The sequence below is a fragment of the Neoarius graeffei genome, chromosome 5 (genome assembly GCF_027579695.1).
Source record: "Neoarius graeffei isolate fNeoGra1 chromosome 5, fNeoGra1.pri, whole genome shotgun sequence".
In the NCBI taxonomy this organism is placed as follows: domain Eukaryota; kingdom Metazoa; phylum Chordata; class Actinopteri; order Siluriformes; family Ariidae; genus Neoarius; species Neoarius graeffei.
In genome coordinates this window covers 41,829,044-41,841,043 of record NC_083573.1, presented here as the reverse complement: position 1 = coordinate 41,841,043, position 12,000 = coordinate 41,829,044, and the positions used below count along the sequence as shown (strand labels likewise).

Below are 12,000 nucleotides of genomic sequence, written 5' to 3'. Positions count from 1 at the left end.
CACACCTACGGTCAATTTAGAGTCACCAGTTAACCTAACCTGCATGTCTTTGGACTGTGGGGGAAACCGGAGCACCCGGAGGAAACCCACGCGGACAACTTGCAAACTCCGTACAGAAAGTCTCTCGCCAGCCACGGGGCTCAAACCCGGACCTTCTTGCTGCGAGGCGACAGCGCTAACCACTACACCACCGTGCCGCCCCTGCTCTGTCCATATTATCAAAAATAGTTTATAAAATAGTTTATAATATATTACATTTATAATATATTACACCAGTATGCAGTGCATATGAATTAAAAAAAAATCCAGTTAATCCCAGGTCCATTTTTTTTTTAAATCCAGAGTATAGTATTTCGATTGAAGCCTAAATCAGATCATATTAACAATGCTGTTTGTAAAAATGTCCGAGTAGTTTTAACAGTACATAATTTGAAGGGCGGCACGGTGGTGTAGTGGTTAGCGCTGTCGCCTCACAGCAAGAAGGTCCAGGTTCGAGCCCCATGGCCGGCGAGGGCCTTTCTGTGTGGAGTTTGCATGTTCTCCCCGTGTCCGCGTGGGTTTCCTCCGGGTGCTCCGGTTTCCCCCACAGTCCAAAGACATGCAGGTTAGGTTAACTGGTGACTCTAAATTGACCGTAGGTGTGATTGTGAGTGTGAATGGTTGTCTGTGTCTATGTGTCAGCCCTGTGATGACCTGGCGACTTGTCCAGGGTGTACCCCGCCTTTCGCCCGTAGTCAGCTGGGATAGGCTCCAGCTTGCCTGCGACCCTGTAGAACAGGATAAAGCGGCTACAGATAATGAGATGAGATAATTTGAAAAACATTATTTTGCACTGTCAATGGTGATAGGGGCTGAGCTATGAGGTTGGTACGGTAGGTGTCATGTGGTAAGAAGTGGGTACTGGGGAGACCAAAATGGGAGAAACTCCAAAAACTTACTTAGAGGGGAACAATGAACACAAGCAGATTTGCTTCCTTTAGTCTAGTATGATATGATAAATGATATATGATATATTATTATACATACAGGACACTTTTTCGATGGAACAAAAACAGGTATTCTATTCCCTTCTAGCGGGTTTCATTCATTTGGTTTGATAGCATGCAATATTGTTAGCATACTGCTTATCCTACGTGTATTACATCACAATGGAGAATGAGCGTGCAATATTGTTACAATATTGCACGTTGTCAAGACAACAGGACGTCACACATCGGAGCTCATGCGACTATCCGATGACAAAACCGCGCATACGCAGAACCATTTTTTGTCCGCTGGGAAAGAGAAAAGACGAGGCTAATCCAGCGCTACTGCTAGGATTAGCTATGCTATAATTAAGTACTAAATAAATAAACTGAAAACTGAAACTAATGACGCGCTGAACACCCAAAAGGCTACCAAAACTTCATTATATATTCTTCATGCATCTTTACAAGAGAAAAACATACCAACGGACATCGAGAAACTGGAAAAGAGACACATCGGAGCTGTAAAATTTCCGCACTAGAGAGCGACTGTGACAATTTGTAAACAAACATGACCGTGAAGTTTGCTTCGTTAAAAGCGGAAGATTTTGAAAGAATTTTGGCTGTTCTGTGTGGAAGAAGGAAGCGTGTGTCATTAGCCTGTGCTAGTAGCTCTCGGTAGCACTGGCTTGACTGCGCCAGCGTTGGCCTTTGCTAACACTACGGCTGAACGCCACACCGGCTGGAAGGTAACTGGACTGCCGCACTAACAGGGATGCGTCGCAGGTAAGCTAGCGTTGGTCTTCGCTAACACTACTGATGAATACTACACTGGCTGGAAGGTAACTGGACTGCCGCGCTAACAACACCGAGTCACAGGTAAGCTAGCATTGGCCTTCGAGAATTCTGATATAAAAAGAGTGTGTAGGTATAATAATAATAATAATAATGGCTTTTTTTCGTGGTCTATCAGATATATTCCATTCAGCCAGCATGATATTGAACTCGTCTTCGACTCGTTCAATATCTTGCTAGCATGGATTATATCTGATAGACCACCAAAAAAAGGCAGCCAATATTATTTAAACACATACCACTTTTCAATCTCCATCCAACCAAAACATGATAAGGCACCCTGGAGCTTTCACTTGCCCAGTGGGTTAGCCAAAAAATTGATGATTTATCCACTCGTGTAAGCAATCATTCAATCTAATATACAAACCGCTTACTCAGTTGTGTTTTATAGCTAATAACCTACCTCATTAGTTTGTTCACCATTACTTTTGCCATACTTAAGCCGATAGCCTTTGACTGCGCTCGACGGTGCCTCCCAGTTGAGCCGCACCGAGTTGTGGTCCAGCTCAGTGACACGAAGATTACGAGGAGCACTCAGAGGCACTGAACATACACATAAAATCAGACAGTGATTTCCTAGCACTCAAAAATGCTCAAATTATCATTTCAGTTTGGTTTTAGTTCACTCATCCTACTGAGTAACCAAGTGGACTTCGTAAACCACAGTAAATGTTAAAAAAAAAAATACAATCCAGAATTACTTTCGGTATCATGTAACAAGTTGATCTGTGAGTAACGTTTTGAGCAGTACTGTGTGTGAGTGTTTCAGGGAAAATCACTAACAGGTGGTCTCCTGCATAGTAGCAGGATCGCTGGCCTCATCTCCGAACATTGCGTAGACCGTCACTGTGTATTCTGTATCCGGACTTAAACCCACCAGCCCAAAATCTGTCACGGTGTCTGTTACTTTGACCTGCAAAACAAAACAAGTCCACCAGCAGCATTTTAGAGCATTTATCAGGGATTCAATCCACTTGCCTCCTCGGTGGTTTATTAATGAAAACTGCTTTTCGTCAATAAGGACTCAGCACACGTTATGCATCACAATAAGCATGAAGGCATTGATTGCTTAATTCAAGTGTTTTCAAAGTGGAACAGTCAATAAATGTGGGTCGGGCTGCATATGGCTAAAAACAGCAGTGTTCGAGAAAGCAAACATCTCTTATAGGATTGTACTGATTCCATTTTTTTTTAGACCAGTAATGAGTTTGAGTACATGTTTTTGATACTAATGCTGAAATGAGTAAGCTACTTAGTATTCATCAGTCAGTTTGCGGTTGCATATTATATCTCTAGCTGCTTTATCCTGTTCTACAGGGTCGCAGGCAAGCTGGAGCCTATCCCAGCTGACTACGGGCGAAAAGCGGGGTACACCCTGGACAAGTCGCCAGGTCATCACAGGGCTGACAGACAACCATTCACACTCACATTCACACCTACGGTCAATTTAGAGTCACCAGTTAACCTAACCTGCATGTCTTTGGACTGTGGGGGAAACCGGAGCACCCGGAGGAAACCCACGCGGACACGGGGAGAACATGCAAACTCCACACAGAAAGGCCCTCGTCAGCCACGGGGCTCGAACCCGGACCTTCTTGCTGTGAGGCGACAGCGCTAACCACTACACCACCGTGCCGCCTGCATATTATACATAATAGATAATAACCTAGGAACAAACCGTTACGTTCCTTTACACTTCGCTATGTTCATGTTTCACTGGTTTAAACAGTGGGCATAAAACACACATGAAGATACTGTAGTTCCTAATGTTGATAGTTTGCTGTCTGATTTGCTTTGATAGCCATCATTAATCATGCAATAAATCCAGATTGCTGTCATTTTGTATCATCTATCTGTCTGTTAGCATGGCAACATACACTAGGTTTACGTCACATAGTATCACATGAAATTGGACGCCAGTAAATGAAAATGGACGTAAATAAGCACGTGACTAATACTAGTATCAGTATCGATGCATCTGTAATCTGTAGCATAAGTGCAGCTATGAAATGTGCTCTGAAATGTGGTGTGATACTCAAACATGCACATCCTGCTGATTTCTTACCTCAGTCTCATCAACAGTTTCACTGCTTACGGGTGCGTACACAAGCATGTACCCAGAAGCCCCTTCTGTATGCCTCCATCGAGCACGCATAGTGCCATGAGTCACATCATACAGCTCCAGACCGCTGACCACAGGCAGAGCCACTGAAAACACACATGCACGATTACCATATTACAGAGGTGGACAGTAACGAAGTACGTTTACTTGAGTACTGTACTTAAGTACACTTTTTGAGTATCTGTACTTTACTTGAGTATTATTTTTTGGGAAACTTGTGACTTTAACTTCACTACATTTGAAAGACAAATATCGTACTTTTCACTCCACTACATTTCCATCAAGGTCCTCATTACTCGTTACTATGAAGCGGCTTTGAAAGTGGATGTTTTTTCTTTTCTTTTCTAAAACTTGATTGGTTTTTTCGCAGGTGACACTGAGACAGCCGATCAGTAATCACTAGGGTCACGTCACATCCATAGACTGCATAAAATCAAGATCAGTGATTTCTCAGCAGCATTATTTAACACGATCAGTTAATGGCAGAATGGAAGGAGGCGGTTCTTCTGGGGAACGCACGCACCCATGGCCCATGAACTCATGTTTCAGTTTTCTGAAAGGATTAAAGATTCATTTTGTTTTAAATGTTTGCTTTGTTTGCCTAAAACGAACCACATCACGGCCTACAAAAAACTCGCCATCCAACCTGCCGAAGCATATTGAGGTATGTGCACGTTTTATTCCAAGAGAAAGCTTGCAATGAAGTTGTCTGCACTTTTAGACCTAGTGATAACATTGCAATAGCTATGCAGTCTGGTTAGTCAAATGACTTTCTATGGATTTGCCCTCCAAGTTGCCGTAGCCTTGTCCACAGCTAACGTTAACACATAGCTAGTTAACTTGGACACTGTTAGTTAGCATGTAAAAACGGAGTTACGCTAACATGAATAATGTTAACTTATCTGAAGTCCTTTCAGAAATGTTTTAGCATAATCTTGCCAAATAAACAGAATGTAGAAATCTTTCTTTTCTAGTAGCGTTAGCTACCCAATATGATTTTGAGTTTGAAAAGAGTTTGCTAGCATGTTAAGTGGCGCGTCACTGACTAGCTAGCTTAACATTAAACCACCATGATGGCACAGCATCTGTTCATTTTGTAAATCCAATCGGTTGCTTCAGAGGCATTAGGTTTTGTAAGCGTTGTGGCAAGAATACAATGATGCGTTGACAGAAAATGTACTTTCAATGCTTAAGTATTTTTAAAAGCAAGTACTTCAGTACTTTAACTTAAGTAAAAATTTGACTGTCCAACTTTCACTTGTATCAGAGTAACATTTGACCAGTGGGATCTGTACTTTGACTTAAGTAATGAAGTTGGGTACTTTGTCCACGTCTGATATATTATCATCAGATATTACAAAAGTGTCATGGCGTTTTTTCAGTCACACTTGGACCAAATAAGCGTTTAAAGCATCTAGTGGAGAAGCCAGGTGTTCATGAATAAGCATTAACAGTGTGCATAATAAAATAGATAACAGCATATGGTAAAAAGTTTCTATCAGAAGGTATAGTGGGGCAAAAAAGTATTTAGTCAGCCACCAATTGTGCAAGTTCTCCCACTTAAAAAGATGAGAGAGGCCTGTAATTTTCATCATAGGTACACTTCAACTATAAGAGACAGAATGGGGGGGAAAGAATCCAGGAAATCACATTGTAGGATTTTTAATGAATTAATTGGTAAATTCCTCAGTAAAATAAGTATTTGGTCACCTACAAACAAGCAAGATTTCTGGCTCTCACAGACCTGTAACTTCTTCTTTAAGAGGCTCCTCTGTCCTCCACTCATTACCTGTATTAATGGCACCTGTTTGAACTCGTTATCAGTATAAAAGACACCTGTCCACAACCTCAAACAGTCACACTCCAAACTCTACTATGGCCAAGACCAAAGAGCTGTCAAAGGACACCAGAAACAAAATTGTAGACCTGCACCAGGCTGGGAAGACTGAATCTGCAATAGGTAAGCAGCTTGGTGTGAAGAAATCAACTGTGGGAGCAATCATTAGAAAATGGAAGACATACAAGACCACTGATAATCTCCCTCGATCTGGGGCTCCACGCAAGATCTCACCCTGTGGGGTCAAAATGATCACAAGAACGGTGAGCAAAAATCCCAGAAGCACACGGGGGGACCTAGTGAATGACCTGCAGAGAGCTGGGACCAAAGTAACAAAGGCTACCATCAGTAACACACTACGACGCCAGGGACTCAAATCCTGCAGTGCCAGACGTGTCCCCCTGCTTAAGCCAGTACATGTCCAGGCCCGTCTGAAATTTGCTAGAGAGCATTTGGATGATCCAGAAGAGGATTGGGAGAATGTCATATGGTCAGATGAAACCAAAATAGAACTTTTTGGTAAAAACTCAACTTGTCATGTTTGGAGGAGAAAGAATGCTGAGTTGCATCCAAAGAACACCATACCTACTGTGAAGCATGGGGGTGGAAACATCATGCTTTGGGGCTGTTTTTCTGCAAAGGGGCCAGGATGACTGATCCGTGTAAAGGAAAGAATGAATGGGGCCATGTATCGTGAGATTTTGAGTGAAAACCTCCTTTCATCAGCAAGGGCATTGAAGATGAAACGTGGCTGGGTCTTTCAGCATGACAATGATCCCAAACACACCGCCCGGGCAAAGAAGGATTGGCTTCATAAGGAGCATTTCAAGGTCCTGGAGTGGCCTAGCCAGTCTCCAGATCTCAACCCCATAGAAAATCTTTGGAGGGAGTTGAAAGTCCGTGTTGCCCAGCGACAGCCCCAAAACATCACTGCTCTAGAGGAGATCTGCATGGAGGAATGGGCCAAAATACCAGCAACAGTGTGTGAAAACCTTGTGAAGACTTACAGAAAACGTTTGACCTCTGTCATTGCCAACAAAGGGTATATAACAAAGTGTTGAGATGAACTTTTGTTATTGACCAAATACTTATTTTCCACCATAATTTGCAAATAAATTCTTTAAAAATCAGACAATGTGATTTTCTGGATTTTTTTTCTTCTCATTTTGTCTCTCATAGTTGAAGTGTACCTATGATGAAAATTACAGGCCTCTGTCATCTTTTTAAGTGGGAGAACTTGCACAATTGGTGACTGACTAAATACTTTTTTGCTCCACTGTATAGAGTGTGCAGTGTGAGCATGAAGTAGTTTAGAGATTTCAGAGCGTTTGTGTTCATCTGTGTGCATGCATGTGTGCGACTCACGTGTGGTCTCTCTGCCCCTGAGATGCTCACTGGCTGAGGTTGCGTACACAGCAAACACAGCGATCTCATACTCGGTCAGGGAGCTGAGGTATTTCAGCACAGCTGAGGTCTCTGTGCCGTCCACCATAACCTAGTGTTAAAGCAGAGCTGATTTTGCTTTCATCTCTTGGAAGAGGTTTTAGGTTTATACACATTAACTCCAAACCTCTAGACATGTCTAACAGACAGGAAAGACAGCTGTAGGCAATCTGCTGAGAAATATTTTGTGAGAAGCAGAAGGTGGTTACACAGAAGACTCATAGCCAGTCATCCTGCTTTATCCACAATGGCCAAGAGATGCATATCACTACGCAATTACCACAAGGCAATACAACATCCGACGAACATAAAACCAAATATGAATTTAAATCTCAACCTCGCAGTGAAAATGTTTCCTTATTAAACTGCACTACACCAAGCTGTTGGAATAAGAAGCGAATAAGAGTGTTTCTTCTTTATTATTAAGACTGCACACAAATCATGTGACATCGTTTGGATTCGAACATCGCAGGGACAATGGAAATGTTAACAGGATTTTTGGGGTTTAGCTGATCTGGTACTTGAATGGTTAAGCATCTGACTTTATGAGAGCTTCTTGTGTGCCTAGACTCGGAATTTTAGAAAAAAATTTCATTCACTAATGCAGTGGATGTCTTTATTTTTAAACGTATTAAAAAAACGTGTGATTGGATCGACCGAAAGAGGAAGACTTGTTGATATTTTCACTGCAGTTGCAATTCACCTGGTAGGCTGCAAACAGGTCAAAGTATTTACAAACTACACCCTTAAATCTTAGCAGCTCTTTGGCTATTAAAACTGCAATTTACAGTCTAAAGGGAACGTGGAGGTCAAATGTTATACTCTAACTGTATCATAGAAACGCAGACCTATTAGGCACTTACTTCCTTTGGCTGACCGCCTTTGCTGGGATAGTAAATCACACGGTACTTCAGAACATTGCCTGGTGCATGGGACCAGGACACACGGAAGCTTCGCGCTGTCAATTCAGATGTCACCAAATCCTGGCGAGGGTTTGGTAGGTCTTCAGGGACTGAATCTCCTGAAAGCAGATGTAGATATGACATCAGAGGCATTACTATGACAACATTTGTCAGTCAAAAAAACATTTACTTTAATTACAGTACAGTCGTCTCAAAGGTTTTTGGCAAAATTAATATCAACTGTCAATATTTTGAACTGGCGGTACGGTGGTGTAATGGTTAGACCAGTCACCTCACAGCAAGAAGGTTCTGGGTTTGAGCCCAGTGGCCGACGAGGGCCTTTCTGTGTGGAGTTTGCATGTTCTCCCCGTGTCCGCATGGGTTTCCTCCGGGTGCTCCGGTTTCCCCCACAGTCCAAAGACATGCAGGTTAGGTTAACTGGTGACTCTAAATTGACCGAATGTGAGTGTGAATGGTTGTTTGTCTGTATGTGTCAGCCCTGCGATGATCTGGCGACTTGTCCAGGGTGTACCCCGCCTTTCGCCCGTAGTCAGCTGGGATAGGCTCCAGCTTGCCCGCGACTCTGTACAGGATAAGCGGTGACAGATAATGGATGGATGGAATATTTTGAACTGAAACATACACCATTTTGATGCAAATCTTTTGGGTTTTTTACCCTTTAAAATTCTGATCATTCTTCAAGTTAAAGGAGAACTGAAGTCATTTTAAACTTGCTTTATTTCTTAATTAACGTGTTCTTCAATTATGTTTTCGGTTTTAGTAACCTTATATCGAGACTTGTATTGGCAACTAATTGCAATTAAATATTCTACTTATCGGCCTATTCGGTTTTTAGCCATGTTGAATTTAGTTCATTTGGTCCACGGCAGGCGTCGCTTATCTGCGCGATCTTCACGAGACTTGTGCGAGACTTCAAAACATGAAGTGCCAGCCAGGTGTCAGTGCCGCCATTTTGAAAACTGTTTTCAAAATGAAATATTGCACAAAAACGAGTTTAAATGACGATTACTGCCTACTTTTTTCAAACTTTCCTGATTGCTATCAAAACAAACAAAGCTTCCGGCTTGATTACGTCAGCATTCGAAAGAGGGCGCGCGCGACTTTTGACAACGTTGGCAGATGTCAGTGACTTTGATTTCCGCTGTATGTTTTACTTCCGTCCTACGATGTCTCGCACAGGTCTCAACGAATCTCATTTACGGCCATTGCTTTGACATATGGACTGATATATTACAGAGCGTATTTCAAACACTCATAACTTGCTATAGCAGTGACAAAATAGCTATCGAAAATGCATTCCTATATTTAATAAAATGAGATAAATAGAATTTTGATAATAAAAAATTTGCCTTCAGTTCTCCTTTAATATTTGCTGATGCTTCCCCCTGGAGAGAATAACAGCACTGAGCCTCTTCCTGTAATGTCTAGCATGGCTGAACATTTGTAGAGGGATCTTAGTCAACTCTTCTATGCAGAACATTTCAAAATCCTGTATATTCTTGTTTCTACAAGACATTGATTTTGGGACACTTGAAGCTATTTAAAAAGTAAAACTTTTTTTATGATGACAACTATCCATCTATCCATTATCTCTAGCCGCTTTATCCTGTACAGGGTCGCAGGCAAGCTGGAGCCTATCCCAGCTGACTACGGGCGAAAGGCGGGGTACACCCTGGACAAGTCGCCAGGTCATCACAGGGCTGACACAGAAACAAACAACCATTCACACCTACGGTCAATTTAGAGTCACCAGTTAGCCTAAGGCTGGGCAGACACTGTGCGATTTTTTCAATCGCAGTATTTAGCTGTACGAGTGAATCGCAGGGGTAAACAGCACGCAGCTTACGATTCCTGTTCTCACACTATACGATCCGATGCTCGGATGCGATCTGACTGCTCACACTGTACTTCCACACTTCCAGATTCTTGTATCCGGAACTGCAATGTGAATAGTGTTGTGACGTTCGCGAACGAACCGATTCTTTTGAACGGCTCCTAGGCATGAACGATGAGAACCGAGTCTCGAGCTGGGGGAGCCGTTCTTTCTGTCGTTCTTTTTCTGTACTGTGTTTCAGATAGTTTATAATGTTGTTGTGTGATATTAATGATAATATTGTGGGAAAACTACTTTGCACGGACGTTCATTTAATTTATTCTATCGTCATTTTGTTTGTTCTATTTTTGTGTATTTTATTTATTTATCTGTTTGTCTAGTTGTATCTGTTTTGTATCTCAGACTTAAATATTTTTGTAAAACAAGTGTTTTTCTATAAAATATTCTTGCGTTCTTGATAACTATGTTCTTGAGTGGGTTCTTTTTTTTTTTACAGAAAAGCCATTCTGCATGGACATTCATTGAAGCCCTCATTGTTTTTTAATGGTTATTTATGAGCGTTTAGGGGTTACAGTAATGCAAATCTAGGTTGCTTTATATAAAAGGTATGTCCAGAAATATTGATGTCACTGTCTAAGCAGAGGGATCTGGCTTCTTTAGACGCTGTCTTCTTAAAACTGAATAAATATTTTAAAAAAGAGCCAAATGAGCCAGTCTTTTGAACGGCTCTTTTCAAAGAACGGATCACAAAGATGCGGATCCCATCAAAGAGCCATAAATCCCATCTCTATCGTACAGTGTGAGCAGCAGCTAAATACCGCAATTGAAAAAAATCGCACAGTGTCTGCCCAGCCTAACCTACATGTCTTTGGACTGTGGGGGAAACCAGAGCACCCGCAGGTAACAACATGCAAACTCCACACAGAAAAGCCCTCGCCAGCCACTGGGCTCAAACCCAGGACCTTCTTGCTGTGAGGTGACAGGTCTAACCACTACACCACTGTGCCGCCCCGATGACAACTAGTTTGCATTTATTTGAAATATTCTTTCGAGACATCAGTAGTTTTACCCATATGTTTTTGAGAGGATTCTCTATTCATTTCATCTCATTATCTCTAGCCGCTTTATCCTTCTACAGGGTCGCAGGCAAGCTGGAGCCTATCCCAGCTGACTACGGGCGAAAGGCGGGGTACACCCTGGACAAGTCGCCAGGTCATCACAGGGCTGACACATAGACACAGACAACCATTTTCACTCACATTCACACCTACGGTCAATTTAGAGTCACCAGTTAACCTAACCTGCATGTCTTTGGACTGTGGGGTAAACCGGAGCACCCGGAGGAAACCCACGCGGACACAGGGAGAACATGCAAACTCCACACAGAAAGGCCCTCGCTGGCCCCGGGGCTCGAACCCAGGACCTTCTTGCTGTGAGGCGACAGCGCTAACCACTACACCACCATGCCGCCCAGGATTCTCTATTATTACAACAAATTATTTTCTTACACGAATCATATTTCATTAGCAGAAAAGTAAGCAGTTTATATTAAAAAACATTACATTTTACTACTACTAATAAAACACATGTATTATATTTATAATAGTGCTGTCAAAAATGTCGCGTTATTAACGCGTTAACTTGACTCAATTTTAATGGCGATAATTTTTTTATCGTGAGATTAAAGCTCTGTGACATGATGCCACGCCCCGCACAGCCAGAGTCCTCTGCCCTCCTCCGAAGAGCCACAGTGCTCGGCTTAGGTTTCGTTTTCCCATCGGCGGCTCCAGCCCGACTTTACAGTGGCTGTGACAAGACGTGTTATGCTCTGCAATAAAAAAAAACATTGGTACAACCAGTGTTCGAACTATGCCGATATTTTCGGGGGGGTCCCTTATTTTCCCTTGGGGGGGGTACTTGCGCTTGTCTCAGAGCGCGGCTCTCCATCGCGCGCTCACTTCGGATATGCAAATGCTTCCCGTTACACACGATTGCTATGTCAATAAACATCATTTTGCCAA

At 42.4% G+C, this 12,000-nt stretch overlaps 1 protein-coding gene across 2 annotated transcripts in view; it reads right to left on the bottom strand.

The window, feature by feature from the left end:
* col14a1a (collagen, type XIV, alpha 1a) overlaps positions 1 to 12,000 on the bottom strand; it is a 256,796-nt gene that overhangs the window by 165,145 nt on the left and 79,651 nt on the right. For both annotated transcript variants that reach the window (XM_060921730.1, XM_060921731.1), the window contains exons 10-14: positions 8,086 to 8,243; positions 7,145 to 7,274; positions 3,886 to 4,028; positions 2,604 to 2,733; positions 2,224 to 2,363 (exon numbers count right to left, since the gene is read on the bottom strand). In XM_060921730.1, the coding sequence (XP_060777713.1) occupies positions 2,224 to 2,363; positions 2,604 to 2,733; positions 3,886 to 4,028; positions 7,145 to 7,274; positions 8,086 to 8,243 (701 nt within the window). The remainder of the gene's footprint in view (positions 1 to 2,223; positions 2,364 to 2,603; positions 2,734 to 3,885; positions 4,029 to 7,144; positions 7,275 to 8,085; positions 8,244 to 12,000) is intronic.